The 19,664-nt window shown below is 44.2% G+C and overlaps 1 protein-coding gene across 1 annotated transcript in view; it reads right to left on the reverse strand.

Moving 5' to 3' along the window:
• LOC129404380 (UL16-binding protein 3-like) overlaps positions 1 to 18,682 on the reverse strand; it is a 37,573-nt gene extending 18,891 nt beyond the window's left edge. Inside the window, exon 1 of the mRNA XM_055136745.1 lies at positions 18,607 to 18,682. Within this exon, the coding sequence (XP_054992720.1) occupies positions 18,607 to 18,682 (76 nt within the window). The remainder of the gene's footprint in view (positions 1 to 18,606) is intronic.
• Positions 18,683 to 19,664: the final 982 nt, after the last annotated feature.

The following is a 19,664-nucleotide window of genomic DNA, read 5'->3' on the forward strand; positions in this document are numbered from 1 at the left end:
CTGGAATAAGGTGCAATGAGACTGGAATATAGGGTGACTGATTACCAACCAGGCTAAAAGAAGATCTTTACTACTTTTTGGGTCATGACAGAGTTTGTCCAGGACCTTGCTCTTAACTTGTTATACATTTTATGACCCTTGGCCTATCCCTTTTCAATGCCAAGGTAGTTTACAGCTTTGCCCTGGGTCAGTCCAAGGCCTTTATCCGAACCTTCCTTTCGGGGTGCTAGGAATTAAGGGTACTGAGGCTTATGTTAAGTAAATATGACAGAAGCCCAGAAGTAAATATTATTAGGAGTCAATTAACTCCCAAGTTACAAAGCCATCGCATTAACTGTCTTCCTGTGTCTATACAAAAGGGACATTGCTCTAAGGTAAACTATGCAAAGGACATAAAGGAAAGGGAAAAGGAATATTTCACTTGCATGTACAAAATCCAGAGTCCTCAAAAGAATCTGACTTTACAAGTCACAGCAGGGTCTGATCTGGGGATATAGTGATTAACATGGGATATAGTGATTAACATAGGATATAGTGATTAACATAGAAGCAGAGCACAAAAGAGAAGTTCAAGACAAAGACAGAGAAGTGGAAGTGCCTCGGGAGCACTGTGATGTGTGCTACTCAAGAAATCTAAGCTCCCTGCAACAAGGAAGAAAGGAGAAAATCCAATATTAAAAAAAAAAAAAACTGGAGCTGGAGTGATAGCACAGCAGGTAGGGTGTTTGCCTTGCGTTCAGCTGACCCGGGTTTGAATCCCAGCATCCCATATGGTCCCCTGAGCACCACCAGGGGTGGTTTCTGAGTGCACAGCCAGGAGTAATCCCTGTGCATCACCAGGTGCAATCCAAAAAGAAAAAAAACCCACTAAAATGTTTAGAACTACAATCAAACACTTTGGTACAGCAGATGCTAATGAGGATTTGAAGGTCACAGGGGACATAGCCAGATGTGACATCTTTATGTAGCAGACTTCCTGGTCCTCCTTTACAAGAGTGGCTCCAGCCTTTCCTGGGGCCAAGGTAAGAAGCTTCTGTCTCTGCAGCCCAGCCTTCAAGGACTGTCTGACTGTCACTGGATGGAGGATGGGTGCCACTGGGTTCTTCCTCCCAACTCACTCAATGACAAGTCTTGCTCTTTATTAACTTCCTCATCATTGCTAAGCCCAGACCTGCATGTGACAATATGAAACCGCAGTGTGAAGGGGTGAGTCCTCTTTCCTGTGGCTGTGCCCGCCAGGAGGTCAGGTCCATCTCCAGGAGTGTCCAGGAGAGCTGGGCTCCCAGCAGCCCCTGCTGGCATCTCGGCAGTGGTTTGTTTGTTTGTTTGTTTGTTTTTGCTTTTTGGGTTCCACCTGGCTATGCTCAGGGGTTACTCCTGGGTCTGCACTCAGGAATTACTCCTAGCGGTGCTCAGAGGACCATATGGGATGCTGGGAATCGAACCCGAGTAGGCTGCTTGCAAGGGAAACGCCCTACCTGCCCTACCCACTGTGCTGTAGCTCCAGCCCCCTTTTTTTTGTTTGTTGGTTTGCTTGGTTTTTTTTTTTTTTTTTTTTTTTTTTTGCTTTTCTCAGCAGTGGTTTGGTCAAAAGATGGATTACAGCCTAAAGGAGACCAGGTTCAAAAGCTAGAGAGCAGCCCTGCTGTGGGGTGTGGGGCTGGCAGGAGCCAGAAACTAGTCATAGCTACAAATCTGCTTCCCCTTAGGGATGTCTTTTTGCACTTCCTGTGCTTCACAGGGAGGCAGGCAGTCAGACAGATCTCTCAAAATGACTCAGGAGGGATCTCTTTGAGAGTGAGATGAACATCAAAATTACATGCATGAGAAACCATCAGTAACGGTATTGGAGATTACACAACCTCAGTTAAAAAAAAAATTTGATCAGGAGGCAGGAGAGATAGTCCAGCTGCTGGTGGAACCTGTGCCTTATTCAAGACTAGCCCGAGTTCCATCCCGGGCCTCTCACATGGCTTTCAAGAACAGCCAGGAGTAATTCCTGAGTACAGAACCTTGAGCACAGCTGGATGTGGCCCAGAAATGATTTTTTAAAAAATTAATCAAATAAATAAGGTCACTGCGCGGGGCATGCTTACTTGCTTGCTTGCTTTTTCTTTTTCTGTTTTCCCCATTCCGCAGCCCTGTCGCCCCTGGGGCTCCATAGTGCCAGCCCTGCCCGTCAGGTCCAGAACTCCATGCCTGGAGATGAGGCCCCTGACCTGGGGCGGGTGCTGAGAGCTGTGAAAGGGACCCCTTAGTGCCCTCCCCCGGAGAACCGGGCCCAAGGAGTGGGCATCAAGGACCTTACCTTCTGAAAGGGGGGACTGCCCCGCCACTGCAGACGGACGGGAGCCCTGGGTGGTGCTGGCAGGAGCCCCCTGCCGAGATCTCCTGAGGACTCAGCTGACTTGGCCCCGCGCTGCAGCGGGTGGGGGCTCCGGGCCCAGGCTCTGCGGTCTGAGCTCTCCATGAGCGGCAGCGGGGCATGGGTTCCGCCTAGGGGACAGCGGGGTGCGCTGGGGTTGGGGGTGTGGGGCCGCCCGAGGGCGCGGACTGTAGCCCTGGCCAGGCAGAGCGAGCTGCCCTGTGGTGCAGGAGGAGGGTCTGGGGCCCTGAGAGCAGTGCAGGGAGAAGGAGGCCGCCCTGACGTGCGGGGTCGGGCAGCTGGGTCCCGGGGTCGCGCTGCGCTGCAGGAGCAAGGGGAGAGGTGCGCGCGCAGGCTGCTGCAAGGGTCTGGGTTCAGAGACAGGACCTGGAAGCCTCAGGCAGGTCTGGAGAGTTCCAGGACAGGCAGGAATGGCTCTGGAGTGCACCCCACTGGCGTCCTGAGAGGCTCAGTGACCTGGTGGACCCTGTTGGGCTCCTGGGGCGTCAAGGGCTGGAGGGGGGGCGTCTAGGGGTGCAGAAAGCAAATTGTGGGTCCCAGGTGCAGGAGGAAGGAGTGATCTGGGGACTGTTCAGGACACCTACCTAGAACAGGGTCTCAGGAGGGAGGGGACCCCGCCCCCAGGGCCACAGGATCTGGAGGCTCCAGTGGCAGAGGTGAAAGTGGTCACCCACAGGCCACGCTGCCCAACAGCCCCAGCAAGGGAAAGAAAGAAACAGACCTAAGTAAGGAAGAAAATAAAGAGTTCTGAGTGAGGCCATCAGGTTCTGCCCTGGAAGCAATATGAAGCACTTGTGCATGCTTTGGAGGGCGGGCAGGCAGATTTCTCACGCTGATGATGTAACTGGCTATGGGGACTGAAGCAACAGCTGCAAGAGTCTGCACACAGGGAAAACATCCTTGTTAGGCTACTAGCGACCAAGGAGCAAGAGATGCCAGAATGTCCTACTCGGATCCAGGACCTGGAGCAAGTCCAGCAGTCTAGCGTAGCCCAGCTGAGATCAGCCGAGGGTACCCAGCTATCAGCTCCTCCTTGTTCCTCAAAATGAAAGGTGGACTGGGACAGACTAAAGACAAGCTAGAAGAAGCCCCAAAGGAACTGAGTGCCTGAGGGTATGCCTGGTAGGCAAACAGTCCTCTCCCTGGTCAAGACTTCCCTGACAATCCACAGTAAGAAAACTAAGTGAGAGATGGCTGGCCTAGTACTCCTTTCTACACCAAGTCAAGAAAACCATATTCCTTAACTGTCCAGCTTGTAATGGCTAATGTAAAACTTAGCAGGTGTGTTTCAACTTTTTCCATTTCCTTCTTCCTTCACTTCAAACTATTCCAGAAAAGGGCCACTTCCAACCATCCCCACCCCACCCCCAGCCCCAGCACCTGCAGACGTTTGAGAAATGTTTCTTCTGTTGGAAGGAAACAGAGGGAGGAACAAAAGTCTTAAGGCTGTAGTCATTGTGTCTTGACAGTTTAGAGGAGTTCACATTCTGAATTGAACATGCGAAATTTTAGTAAAAGGTAAAACTGATATATGAATAGTTCTTAATGTTGAGAATAGGAGTGACATAGAGATTCTGCTTATCAGACTGTGGACTTTGAGGTCATTGTTGAACACTGTCTCAAAACTCAAGAGAAGTGAATTTTGCCACTACAGATTTGTTTGCTTAAAGTAATAGTCATGAGAGATTGAAGCAATAGACATCGCAACAAGTAGGTCATTTACTTAATCATTTACTTTGGGGCTCTATGTTACTTGACGAACCTAAATCAATGTGGTTTTATTATTCTTAGAAAACATCTTTTATTATTTTTAAGGAAGATATGTATCTTTAAGGAAGATATATATAAAATATATACAAATATATTTTATATGTGTCTTGAATTTTAAGTTGCACCACATGTTTAATCTGCATGACATACACACAAAATGTCAATGTGAGGATAAAGCAGCAGAGCCTGTAGGACAGCAGAGGACTCAGGTAAAGACTTCCAGAGTCTGCCCAATGGACAAAGAAAGGCAGCTGCCCCCAGCAGAGGACATCTGGATCTGGAGTCCACAGGGAGGAGGTCACAACCAAAGATGATTTTAAGGCTTCCAATAGCCCTGAGGAAAGAACTTGCTGAAGAGGTCAATTGCTGTATAAGACAACATATTGTGAGGCAGAAAAGGGAGAACTCCCACACATGACTCCAATGACTCAATTCAACCAAGACCCACAAGAGAAGAAATCAGTGAATAGAAAATATAAACAATCGGCAGTTTCGCTCTTAAATTCATTATGTAATCACAAAATAACTAAGTGAGCAGCAATGCAGTGATGGTAATCTCTGCCCTCTCTCTTTGATTTGTTAGTCATGAGCCACTTCCTACACCCCGGCCTGCAGCCACTCCAAAGCATGTAGGAAGGAAGAGACAGGTTCACAAGGCTGGCTGGTGATCAGTTGCCATTTATTCCATTCTCCCCATGCTCCTGTTCCAGTCTCACTAACTCACTAAGCTCCCCATTCCTGCCTCACACTGCCCCTCATTCCCATCTCCTCCTGTCCCCCATGCTAATTTCTCCAAGCTCCTCTTAAAGCCCTGGTCTCACCTCCACCCTCCAAGCACTGGGGGTAGCAACTACACCTAGGTCCAGTAGCACCATCAACATAAAAAGCCCTCCCTTCAGAGGGAAGTGTTTCTAAGACAAAGATCTCCTGCAGCCAGGAGATCTGCTCAAGGGCAAAATACCACCTAGGGGTGTGTTTCTCCTTTCCTTAGACCAACAACCATTTAAACATTCATCTTTATCCTACTTTTTAACAATATTAGTCATTTTGTATGGACAGAGTAAGAGCTGCATTAAGCTTGTAGGGTGGCTCTCCTGGGGATATCTATCTATTCAGACTACAGTTCTCAGGCCAGATTAGTCTTTCCTAACCCTAGCAAGTTCCTAATCCAGTTGTTGTTACTCTTTATATCATGACAGTATTTGTCCATGACCATACTTATAAGTTATTATGGCACTTGGCCTGACCCATTTTGATACCAGGGTAGCTCACAGCTTGCCCTGGGTCCATCCAGTCCCTCACAGGGACTCTGCTTTGGGAGGTGCTAGGAACTAAGGACAACTGAGGCTTAAGTCCAAAAACAGATGCCCAGGAGTGAAAATATTCAGAGTCAATTAACTCCCAAGTTAGAGAAGCATAGCATTAACTGGCTTCCTGTGTCTATACAAAAAGGACAGTGCTCTGAACTAAACTATGCAAGAGGACATAAGAGAAGGAGAAAAGCAATATTTCACTCACAAATACAAAATCAGAGATTTCTGAGGAATTTGACTTCACAAGTCACAGGTACTGCTTGGGGGGAAAAGCGTGATTAAGTATTTGAGGAAGAGAGCATAGACAAGAGGTTAAAGATAAACACAGATAAATGGGAGTGCCTGAGGCACTGTGATGGGTGTAACAAATGAACCTAAACTCCCTACAGCCTGGGAGAAACAACAAACCAATGTCATCCTACAGTTCATAATGGGACTCAAGTATAAATGCACAGGGTTCAGTTCTGTAATATTTTCCAGCAAATTTTCATACAGGGCCTTTTCATTTGTGAAAGGATACTATTCAAATATTTACTGCATACTTTTGCCACAATTTGTCTCCTTTGTGGGCATTTTCTTTTTCTTCTTTTTTACTCTTTTGCTCTATGTCTCTGCCACTTCAGAAATGGCAACAATTAATTGTTTTGTTGTTTAAAGAACAATTTCTACAGGGAAGTTTCTTTTTTTTTGTTAATAAGGTAATGTGAAGCTGAAAGTGGAAATCTTTCTTTAAAATATAACCCAATGGGCCCCTCCCCGCTCCCTGCCTGCAGTTTGGGGCTTGCCCCACCGCCTCCACCCCTGCCTGGCACCTTTTGGCAGCCCCTCACTCTGCTGGTTAGGGGCGTGTCCTCACCATAGGGGGCGTGGCCTCAAAGTGGGCGTGGCCTATTTTCAGAGTGGCTGCAGTTCTTTATTTTTTTTTTTAATTTAAATTTTATTGAATCACCATGTGGAGGGTTACAAAGTTCTCAGGATTATGTCAGTTATACAGTACTCAAACACCCTTCCCTTTTCCCGTGCCCATATTCCATCACCAACCACCCCATTAAACCTCCCGCCCCCTCCCGCCCCCCCAGTCCCCGCCCTTGTAAGTGATAAGTTTCACTTCGTTTACGCTTTATCTTGGTTACAGTCCATGTTTCAATACATAATTCACTATTGTTGCTAGGGTTTCCCCCCAAAAAAGAGAAGACAGTCCCACTGTCAAGGAAGCATTTGATGGCTCTCCATTGCTGAGAATGTAGAGATATTAAGTCCCGCTGTTTGTTACATAACTTTTCTATTTTTTTCCCCCTTCGTCCCGCGCCACTGAGATCACGCCTGTTTAGTAATCACCACGCTGCCTGACAAAGGGAAAACAAACCAAAAGAGATGGTTATTTCTCGTCATCAGCCGGCGTGGGGCTCTGGCTTAGTTGATAGTCTGGTAGAATGTCTGCAAGCAGTTTCTGGAACCAAAAGTAATATGCTGGTATTGGCCCAGGCTCAAGATTCCACCAGCGTCCCGCTGTTCCAAGTACATAATAATTTATTCCCTTGTATCCCATTCCCACGCCACCAGGTCCGTGTCAGCTTAATGGACATCATACTATGGTTAACGCCATGCCGCGTTTCTTCCCGAGAAAGAAGGATATTTCTTCTCAGCCGGCATGGGGATATGGCTTAGTTCAGTCTATAGAGATGGCTACCACTTTGGTGGCCTTCAATATTTCAGCAAAAGACTTACTATTCTTGTTAGGATTTCCCACCAAAGTCCGACCCGTTAAAAGGGAACCATTTCATATTGGTGATGATTAAATGACAATAGGTTGCGCGGCCATGGCAGCAGCCTCGCGGCTTTGAATTTCTGTATAAAGTCCAGGGAAAGTACAGCCAGAAATTACACGTCGCTACAAACTTTAACCCTATTATGGTCCCCCCAAAGTCCAACCCATTACAAAGGAACCATTTCATATTGCTGATGATTAGATGACATTAGGCTGCCGCGGCCGCGCGGTTTTGGGTTTCTATATAAAGTCCAGGGAAAATTCTGCCTAAAATTCTATCGCTACAATCTTTTACCCTTTAACAAAAAACTTAGTACTATTGTTTGGAGTTTCCCCCCACGTTAAGCCCTGCCAAAAAGGAACATTTACACGTTGCTGACATCAAGAGATATTAGGTCGCGCGGCTGCTATCGCAGCCGCGCGGTTTTGCATTTCTATATGAAGTCCAAGGAAAATTCTTTTGGTAATTGCATCACTCGCTGGCAGCGCCTGGGCTTTTTTAAGGCCTTGAATAGCTTTATTGAAATCTGTATAAATAAACATGCACATTTCAAATGTAAACTCAAGTGAACTCAAGTGCAGACAAAATTTTAACCTCTGTCATGCAGGAGGTTAGTTTACATTTAAAAAAAAAGAGAAAAAAAAAGAGAGAGAAAAGAAAGAAAGGAAAAAAAAACTCAAAGCAGCTTTTAAACTACCAGGATGAAAAACCAGCTTTAATATCAAGGTATCAAGCAAAGCCATGATCAACATACCTCATTTATCCTGGTCAAATGCATATTTTTTAAACTTTTAAATGCTAAGATAAATAAATATTTACCAAAATGTGCACTCACAGAGTGAACTTTTGTTTACAATACACAATTTATAATCTATTGTATTTGATTAGTTCAAGTGAAGAACATTATACTTTTTGCTTTAATAACAGTGGGACACAAAACAATTTCTCAGGTAGTCAATATGTGAAATGTGTCCCAGTATTTATATTTTGTATTAGAGGCAGTACTGTATGCCAATTGACAATACATTCTTTTAACTAGATCAAAGGGAAAAAAGCAGCAAATGAAAAATGTTTCAAATGTTCACACATATTTTTGGCATCCTGGATCCTTGAACGTGGTGAACTAAAATCAAATTCCAGGTTTTTATGCTTTATATACTGTCCAGGTTCAGATTCTGGAACACGCAGATGCCACTTCTCTTCTAACAAGTCACCTTCTGAGAAAAGCTGTAAGGCTATGGTGAATTCCATCAGGAACACACAAAGAGAGTTAACAGACCTACCTTTAAAGCCAATTGTCCATTAATTATTCAAAGGCCAGTATATGAAAAAAACCTCAAAGCATGATGTAATCATTACTACTGATACAGAGTACAATTAAATCTTTCCTTATGTTACAATAATTCATAGGTTAGAAGTTGCCAAATTACAAAAAAATGGGGTAGAGAAAAACAGACAGCAAAAATTTTGAATTTGGACCAACACCAAATTAAAATAAATGAATTTTAATGTAAGTAAAAGAAAATTTAAATGGCGGAGTAACAGATTCTAAATGCAACAAAAAGAACATCAACATAAAAAAAACAACCCTTACATATAACTGAAAAATGACTTTAGATGAAGGGTGAAATCTAGAACCTGTTTTCTACAATAGCAGTTAGATGAACATAATATTCTAGTTTTAATACTATGAAAGGAAATAACTTTTTCAAGACTTCCATGTAACATGATTCATTTTTAAAAAATAGGTCTACATTGATTGCCAGGGATAGACTTGAAAATTTGGTTTTCCAAGGATACTACTGCAGTATTTATGCCACATTGATACCGCAGCTAAATATCATAATAGTATATGTAGCAGCCTAATGCACATGATCTAGATTATCCAAAAACTAAGTTCAGCCATAATTTTCTTGCAGTATATTAGAGCAAAATAAATGACCAACATCCACAAATTTAACATTTGTCATCAGTTAACTCACATCCAAAAAATTAAAGAAAACATAATTCATCAAAACAGCAACAAACTTAAAAGGGATTTATTTGTGATTTCCTATATATATTTAGCTTGTAAATACAAGATTGTAAATGTATTAAGAGACAATTTCTGTTAAAGTTTTCATTGTGTTTCACTTCAAGTACTGCACAAGTTAAAATCTGATAAAGGATTTACATTCGGTTATCTGAAACTTCCCATCTCAGACTCATGTTTAATGTGGTGGGTGACTCCATTATCTCCATAGACACCACCAGCAGGAAAGTCTCTCCTTTATGGCTTCTGGGACTCTCGTTAGTTAGTGTGCATACAGTTTTCGTTTTCTATGTCATTTTCATTATCATTGCTATCTTCGTCACTTTCTAACGGGATGCCCGTGGCAGCTGAAGCACCTTTAGTTTCTCGGTCAAGAGGGAAAAAGCCAGTTCCACTGAAAGTGTCTTGCCTCTGGTAGAAGAGCACGTACGCAGCTTTGGACACAATCTGATCTTCAGATGCTGTCGAGACACTACTGTCATCAAAGTAGTACCATTTCCCATCATCTTTATTTTTTGCAAAAGCAGTATAATGTCCTCCTCCCATCCCTCCATAGTGGTTGGAAACGGCGATTAGATTATAGCGGCAAGGACCCGCGTTTGGATTAATTAGGAATTCTGATATATCCAGGTCACTTATAGGAAAGTCAACTAAGGTATCCAATTTATCTCTCATGTATCGACTGATAGAACCCACTACTCTGAAGAATTCCCTCGTCATCTAAGTCACTATATGTTAATAGTCAACTAACCTAGCCTAACCTAATTTGACAAAAACTGTCAGTGAACACATCAACTTGCACACAAAAGTTCTTTGTAAAAAGAGCATAGCTCCACATCCTCAGTTGAGACCCTTCCCAAGCTAAGGAGACCACCGGATAGTAAAGCCCGTAACAACATGAAGAAACAGCGAAAATCCCCACCACCAGGAGAGATCCAAGAAAATATCTCATTAACCTCAGCAGCGGCTTCCCAGAAATACAACCTCCTCTCGAATAAAGAATTCAGAGAGGAAATTGTGAGGATGGTTCATGAACTCAAAGAAACTATGGAACGAACTTCCAATAAATTAAGGGAGGGTATGGATGCAGCATTGGAACGCTCCACCAAGATAATCCAGGAAGAAATGAAAGCAGAAATCTCAAAGCTACGAACAGAAGTCACACAACTAAAAGAATCAGTAGATGAAATAAAAAACTCTGTAGGAGCCCTCAATAGTAGAATGACTACAGCCGAAGACAGAATCAGTGAGCTTGAAGATGAGCTGCACAAAGCATATAGGCAACAACAAATAATGGCAAAAGACCTCAAAATGGCTCTAGAGTGAATTAGAGTTCTAGGGGATGACCACAGGAGAAACAACATAAGAATCATGGGAGTGCCGGAACCAAACGGAACCAATCCCAATGAAAAAAACACCATTAAAGACATCATTGCTAAAAAATTCCCGGAGCTAGAGAATGCGGACATCCAGATACAAGGAGTCTGAAGGGTGCCAGCTAAAAGGGACCCAAATAGAAAATCCCCAAGGCATATCATAGTCAGAATGATGGATGCCGTGGATAGAGACACAATACTGCAAGCAGCAAGATCAAAGAAGGAGATCATATACAAAGGAGCACCCCTTAGATTCACAGCAGACCTATCAGAAGAAACCCTTCAAGCCTGAAGACAATGGTGGGATATAGTGAAAAAACTTAATGAAATGAATGCCTCACCAAGAATACTCTACCCGGCTAAACTCTCAGTTAAACTTGAAGGAACCATACACTATTTCACAGACAAGCAACAGCTCAGGAACTTCATAGACTCAAGACCAAATTTAAAAGAAGGACTCAGAGGGCTACTATAAGACAAGGAAAAAACCTACAAGAACAACAAACCCTGCAGAAAAATGACACAAAATCCCATAATAATAATCTCTCTTAATGTTAACGGTCTAAATGCACCAATCAAGAGGCACAAAGTGGCAAAATGGATTCGGAAACTAAACCCAACTTTCTGCTGCCTACAAGAAACACATCTGAATAGTCAGAACAAACACAGGCTCAGAATCAAAGGATGGAAAACAATCCTGCAAGCAAACAGCTCACTCGAAAAAAAAAAAAAGCGGGGGTGGCCATACTAGTATCCGATAGCATAGATTTCAGGCTGAAAAAGATAAGAAGGGACAGCGAAGGGCATTTTCTATTCATCAAGGGGTATGTACAACAGGAAGAAATCACACTCTTTTTTTTTTTTAATTTTATTTATTTTTAATTAGAGAATCACCGTGAGGGTACAGTTACAGATTTATACACTTTTGTGCTTATACTTCCCTCATACAGAGTTCGGGAACCCATCCCTTCACCAGTGCCCATTCTCCACCACCCGTAAACCCAGCGTCCCTCCCACCCTCCCCAATCCCATCTCCCCCCCACCCCACCCTGCCACTGTGGCAAGGCATTCCCTTCTGTTCTCTCTCTCTAATTAGCTGTTGTGGTTTGCAATAAAGGTGTTCAGTGGCCGCTGTGCTCAGTCTCTAGCCCTCATTCAGCCCGCAACTCCCTTCCCCCACATGGCCTTCGACTACAATGTAGTTGGTGATAGCTTCTCTGAGTTGACCTTTCCCCGGAACGTGAGGCCAGCCTCGAAGCCATGGAGTCAACCTCCTGGTACTTATTTCTACAGTTCTTGGGTGATAGTCTCCCACTCTGTTATTCTATATACCATAGATGAGTGCAATCTTTCTATGTCTGTCTCTCTCTTCCTGACTCATTTCACTCAGCATGAAACTTTTCATGCCCATCCACTTAACTACAAAATTCTTGACCTCCTTTTTTCTAACAGCTGCATAGTATTCCATTGTATAGATGTACCAAAGTTTCCTCAACCAGTCATCCGTTCTGGGGCATTCGGGTTTTTTCCAGATTCTGGCTATTGTAAACAGTGCTGCGATAAACATACATGTGCAGATGTTGTTTCGATTGTACTTTTTTGCCTCTCTGGGATATATTCCCAGCAGTGGTATTGCTGGGTCAAATGGGAATTCAATATCTAATTTTTTGAGAATCGTCCAAATTGTTTTCCAGAAGGGCTGAACCAGTCGGCATTCCCACCAGCAGTGAAGAAGGGTCCCTTTCTCCCCACATCCTCTCCAACAGCGGTTGCTTTTGTTCTTTTGGATGTGTGCTAGTCTCTGTGGTGTGAGGTGGTATCTCATGGTTGTTTTGATCTGCATCTCTCTGATGATTAGTGATGCAGAGCACTTTTTCATGTGCCTTTTGGCCATTCGTATTTCTTCCTTGGTAAAGTTTCTGTTCATTTCTTCGCCCCATTTTTTGATGGGGTTGGATGTTTTCTTCTTGTAGAGTTCAACCAGTGCTTTATATACCATTGATATCAACCCCTTATCTGATGGGTATTGTGTAAATATCCTTTCCCATTCTGTGGATAGTCTTTGGATTCTGGTCAATGTATCTCTTGCGGTGCAGAAGCTTTTTAGTTTAATGTAGTCCCATTTGTTGATCTCTGTTTTTACTAGATTGCTTAGTTCCGTGCCACCTTTGAAGATACCTTTATCTTCAATATCGTGGAGGGTTTCGCCGACCTTGTCTTCAATGTACCTTATGGTTTGTGGTCTAATGTTGAGGTCTTTAATCCATTTTGATCTGACTTTTGTGCATGGTGTCAGGTCAAGGTCTAAACCCATTTTTTTGCATGTGGTTGTCCAGTTGTGCCAGCACCATTTGTTAAAGAGGCTTTCCTTGCTCCACTTCACATCTCTTGCTCCCTTATCAAAGATTAGATGGTCATACATTTGGGGTTGTGTGTAGGGATATTCCACCCTGTTCCATTGGTCTACGGCTCTGCCTTTGTTCCAGTACCATGCTGTTTTAATTGTTACTGCTTTGTAGTAAAGTTTGAGGTTGGGGATGGTGATGCCTCCCATCATCTTTTTCCCAAGAATTGTTTTAGCTATCCTTGGACGTTTGTTATTCCATATGAATTTTAGGATTGCTTGATCCATTTCTTTGAAGAGTGTCATGGGTATATTTATAGGGATCGCATTGAATCTGTATAATGCTTTAGGGAGTATAGCCATTTTGACAACATTGGTTCTCCCTATCCACGAGCAGGGTATATGTTTCCATTTCCTCATGTCCTCTTTGATTTCATGGAGTAGCGTTATGTAGTTTTCTTTATAAAGGTCTTTTACTTCCTTGGTTAAGCTGATTCCGAGGTACTTGATTTTCTGGGGCACGATTGTGAATGGGATTGCTTTTTTCATGTCCCTTTCCTCTGCCTCATTGTTTGCATATATGAAGGCCATGGATTTTTGGGTATTGATTTTGTAGCCTGCAACTTTACTGTATAAGTCTATTGAAGAAATCACACTCTTAAACGTATACGCACCTAATGAACGACCAGCTAAATACTTAAAAGAACTCCTAACAGAATTTAAGGAGGACATAACTAGCACCACGATAGTAGTTGGAGACTTCAACACTGCCGTATCACCTCTGGATAGATCGATAAGAACAACACTCAGCAAGGAAACGATGGCTCTGAAGGAAGAAATGGAGGAGACAGGGCTGATAGACCTATGCAGGGCTATACACCACAAAAAGAAAAAATACACATTCTTTTCCAGCGCACACAGAACGTTTTCCAAAATAGACCACGTTCTGGGCCACAAATTATACCTTAATAGTATCGGGAAGATAGAAATTGTATCAACTATCTTTTCAGACCATGATGCACTGAAGATCGAGTTAATCACGCACAGACGCGAAGAACCAAATCAAACACTTGGAAATTAAACAACTCACTATTGAACAACGAATGGGTCATGAAGGAAATTAAGGAAGAAATCAAGAGATACCTCAAAACCAATGAGAATGAAGACACAAGCTACCAGAACCTATGGGACGCAGCTAAAGCTGTGTTAGGAGAAAATCTATAGCTCTGCAAGCCTTCCTCAGAAAAGAAGAAAGGGTCTATACAGATTGCTTGACTTCTCAGCTCAAGATCTTAGAAGAGGACCAGCAAAAGGAACCCAAACCAGATCGAAGGAAAGAAATAATAAAACTTAGAGCAGAAATTAATGATATGGAAACCCGAAAAACAATCCGAAAGATCAATGAAACAAAGAGCTGGTTCTTTGAGAAAATAAATAAGATTGATAAACCGCTAGCAAGACTCACAAAGAAAGAAAGAGAGAAACCCCTAATAAACCGAATCAGAAATGAAAAGGGGGACATCACAACAGAAACCAAGGAGATTCAAAGGATCATCAGAGACTACTTTGAAAGTCTGTATGCCACGAAACAAGAGAACCTAAAAGAAATGGACGAATTTCTTGACTCCTACAATCTCCCAAGACTGAACCAAGAAGACGTGAAATACCTGAATAGGCCCATAAATATCAAGGATATCGAAACCATAATCAAAAGTCTCCCCCAAAACAAAAGCCCAGGTCCAGACAGATTCACTGGCGAATTCTTCCAAACATTTAAAGAAGACTTGTTGCCAGTTCTCCTCAAGCTTTTCCAGGAAATTGAAAAGACAGGAACCCTTCCGAACACTTTCTACGAGGCACATATCTCCCTAATACCAAAAGCAAACAAAGACACCACTAACAAAGAAAACTATAGACCAATATCCTTGATGAACACCGATGCAAAGATCCTCAACAAAATACTTGCAAATAGAATCCAACAACTCATCAAAAAGATCATACACCATGACCAAGTGGGATTCATCCCGGGGATGCAAGGATGTTTTAACATTCGGAAATCAATCAACATAATCCATCATATCAACAAAAGTAAAGATAAAATCCATATGATCATATCAATAGATGCAGAGAAAGCATTTGACAAGATCCAACACCCATTCATGATAAAAACTCTCACCAAAATGGGTTTTGGAGGAACTTTTCTCAAGATAGTCAAAGCCATCTACCACGAACCTATGGCAAGCATTATCATCAATGTAGAAAAACTAAAGACCTTTCCTCTAAGATTGGGGACAAGACAAGGATGCCCACTCTCACCACTTCTCTTTAATATAGTACTGGAAGTATTAGCAATAGCCGTCAGGCAAGAAAAAGATATTAAGGGGATTCATATTGGAAAGGAAGAAATCAAGCTCTCACTATTCGCAGACGATATGATACTATAACTAGAGAAGCATAAAAGCTCTAGTAAGAAACTCTTAGAAACAACAGACCTGTACAGTAAAGTCGCAGGCTATACAATCAATACACAAAAATCCATGGCCTTCCTATATGCAAACAATGAGACAGAGGAAAGGGACATGAAAAAAGCATTCCCGTTCAGATCGTGCCCCAGAAAATCAAATACCTTGGAATCAACTTAACTAAAGAAGTAAAGGACCTCTACAAAGAAAATTATAAAACCCTACTCCATGAAATAAAAGAGGACATGAGGAAATGGAAACATATCCCCTGCTCATGGATAGGGAGAATAAACATTGTCAAAATGGCAATACTCCCAAAAACATTATACAGATTTAACGCGATCCCTATAAGGATACCCATGGCATTCTTCAAAGAAATGGATCAAGAAATCCTGAAATTTATATGGAATAATAAACGCCCACGGATAGCTAAAACAATTCTTGGGAAAAAGATGATGGGAGGGGACTGGAGCAATAGCACAGCGGGTAGGGCGTTTGCCTTGCATGCAGCCGACCCGGGTTCGATTCCCAGCATCCCATATGGTCCCCTGAGCACCGCCAGGGGTGATTCCTGAGTACAGAGCCAGGAGTAACCCCTGTGCATCGCCAGGTATGACCCAAAAAGCAAAAAAAAAAAAAAAAAAAAAAAGATGATGGGAGGCATCACCCTCCCCAACCTTAAACTCTAGTACAAAGCGGTAACAATTAAAACAGCATGGTACTGGAACAAAGGCAGAGCTGAAGACCAATGGAACAAGGTGGAATATCCCTACACACAACCTCAAATGTACGATCATCTAATCTTTGATAAGGGAGCAAGAGATGTGAAGTGGAGCAAGGAAAGCCTCTTTAACAAATGGTGCTGGCACAACTGGACAACCACATGTAAAAGAATGGGCTTAGATCTCGACCAGACACCATGCACAAAAGTCAGATCAAAATGGATTAAAGACCTCAACATCAGACCACAAACCATAAGGTACATTGAAGACAAGGTCGGCAAAACCCTCCACGATATTGAAGATAAAGGTATCTTCAAAGATGACACGGAACTAAACAATATAGTAGAAACAGAGATCAACAAATGGGACTACATTAAACTAAAAAGCTTCTGCACCGCAAAAGATACAGTGACCAAAATACAAAGACTATGTACAGAAAGGGAAAGGATATTTACACAATACCCATCAGATAAGGGGTTGATATCAATGGTATATAAAGCACTGGTTGAACTCTACAAGAAGAAAACATCCAACCCCATCAAAAAATGGGGCGAAGAAATGAACAGAAACTTTTCCAAGAAAGAGATACGAATGGCCAAAAGGCACATGAAAAAGTGCTCTGCATCACTAATCATCAGAGAGATGCAGATCAAAACAACCATGAGATACCACCTCACACCACAGAGATTAGCACACATCCAAAAGAACAAAAGCAACCGCTGTTGGAGAGGATGTGGGGAGAAAGGGACCCTTCTACACTGCTGGTGGGAATGCCGACTGGTTCAGCCCTTTTGGAAAACAATATGGACGATTCTCAAAAAATTAGATATTGAGCTCCCATTTGACCCAGCAATACCACTGCTGGGAATATATCCCAGAGAATCAAAAAAGTATAGTCGAAATGACATCTGCACTTATATGTTCATCGCAGCACTGTTCACAATAGCCAGAATCTGGAAAAAACCTGAGTGCCCTAGCACAGATGACTGGTTGAAGAAACTTTGGTACATCTATACAATGGAATACTATGCAGCTGTTAGAAAAAAGGAGGTCATGAATTTTGCATATAAATGGATCGGCATGGAAAGTATCATGCTAAGTGAAATGAGTCAGAAAGGGAGAGACAGACATAGAAAGATTGCACTCATCTGTGGAATATAGAATAACAGAGTGGGAGACTAACACCCAAGAATAGAAGAATAGTAGAAATAAGTACCAGGAGTTTGACTCCATGGTTTGGAGACTGGCCTCACATTCTGGGGAGAGGGCAACTCAGAGAAGGGATCACCAAGTATAATGCCTTTGGAGACCATGCGGGGGAAGGGTGATGCGAGCTGAATATAGACTAGAGACTGAACACAGTGGCCACTCAACACCTTTATTGCAAACCACAACACCTAATCAGAGAGAGAGAATGAAAGGGAATACCCTGCTCTAGTGGCAGTTTGGGGTGGGGGGAGACAGGACTGGGGAGGGTGGGAGGGATGCTGGGTTTACTGGTGGTGGAGAATGGGCACTGGTGAAGGGATGGGTTCTCGAACTTTGTATGGGGGAAACATGAGCACAAAAATGTATAAATCTGTAACTGTACCCTCACTTTGATTCACTAATTAAAAATAAATAAATTAAAAAATAAAATAAAAAATAAATTAGTTAAAAACTATAAAATATATATATAAAAGAAAATTGTAAGCTGTTCATGAAAAGAATTTTTTTAATTAGTGAATCACCGTGAGGGTACAGTTACAGATTTATACATTTTTCGTGCTCATGTTTCCCTTATTTTTTAGTCAACTGAAGTTAAAGTGATTCTCCTCATTTCCTGCCTAAGACTTCCTGCCTTAGGTGCCTATTACAGCCCGGAGCTCCTAGCCCGGGAGGAGGAGGGGGGGAAGTTCATGACGCGCTGGGGGGTGGGGGGTGTGGGTGCCGCCTCTGCCCGCACCCGGGAGAACAGCTTCTGCCAGGTCTGTCCAGGGGGTCCTTCTGGCGCTCCCTCCTGCTGGCCCCGCCTTCTGCTCGGCTCCCCAGGGCCTTTGTACCGGGGCGCGACCACCCTTCGCCAGGGCAATGGGAGCTGTACAGAAGTCGGACCCGCAGGTGCGCGCTGAGGCCCCACCCGCACCCCCGCACCGCGTCGGCACATTACCCCCAAGATAGGCGCTCCGGGTCCCGGAACCCACGGGGTTGGGGGCGCCCAGCGCGCCCCTCCTACCCCTCCCCCTTCCCGGTCCCTTCTCCACGTGTTTCTCTAGTTTCTTTGCAGCCCCCATGGAGAGAACCCCCACCCAACACCCAGCCTCCGCACCCCCAATATCCCCCCCACCCCAGCCGGTCGGGAACGAAGCAGGGGCGCGGGCGCCCGGCCCGGAATTCCCGACACCCCCGCCCCCTCCCAGGTGTCCAGCAGCCCCGCTCCTGCCCCGACTCACCGTCAGGGACCGGCGCTGCCCGCTGGAGCAGGGGGACCAGGAGCCAGAGCAGGAGCTCAGATCCCAGCCGGGCCATCGGGGTTGGCTGCGCTACCTGCGCGTAAGCGACCCTGCCGAGCTGGGGACCCGGGTCACTGTGAGCGTTTCCCCGCCCCCCCCCCACCCCACCCCAAGCCTTTGCGCCTGCCAGACAGCAGCCGAGGGAGGAGCACCCTGGACTCCGCCGTGGGGGAGGAGGAGGCGAAGACAATCGGCCAAAGGATTTTATTTTTATTAAATAATCCCCCTGAAATAAAAGTTTCAGACGTATAAGTCCGTGCTGGCGTTTCAGTCACACAATGATCGAGTGCCCAAAGGATTTTTGCACATTGCTGGGGAAATGCCCTGAACCAGCCCACATCCAGCGCTTGAAATCCTGGCGGGTCATTGCGGTAGCACCCTGCTGGGGCTGTGGGAGCCTGCAGGCTGCCTCCAAGCTGGCCTAGGCGCCGGGAGAGCTTTTGGGGAACCCGCCGCCCTCAGAGCCCAGAGCGGCCGCCTGGCAGAGCAGCACCCTGCTCCTGAGTCCCGTTTGTGTCTGTTGCACTTGCTTGGTCAGTGGCGTTTTATCTTTGAGGATGCCTTGAGCTTTCATATTGTGGAGGGTTTTGCCGACCTTTTCTTCAATGTACCTTATGGAGTCTGGTCTAATGTTGAGGTCTTTTTTTGTTTTAATATTTATTTATTTATTTAGTTTGCTTTTTGGGTCACACCCAGCGATGCACAGGGGTTATCCTGGCTCTGCACTCAGGAATTACTCCTGGCGGTGCTCAGGGGACCATATGGGTTGCTGGGATTGGAACCCCGGTTGGCCGCGTGCAAGGCAAACGCCCTACCCGCTGTACTATCGCTCCAGCCCCAAATGTTGAGGTCTTTAATCCATTTTGATCTGACTTTTGGGCATGGTGTTAGGTAGAGGTCTGAGCCCCCCTCTTTTACCCTCTATAGCTGTTTTTTACAGTTTTGCCAGCACCATTTGTTAAAGGGGCTTTCCATGCTCCACTTAACAGTTCTTGCTC

The sequence above is a fragment of the Sorex araneus genome, chromosome 4 (genome assembly GCF_027595985.1).
Source record: "Sorex araneus isolate mSorAra2 chromosome 4, mSorAra2.pri, whole genome shotgun sequence".
Classification (NCBI taxonomy): domain Eukaryota; kingdom Metazoa; phylum Chordata; class Mammalia; order Eulipotyphla; family Soricidae; genus Sorex; species Sorex araneus.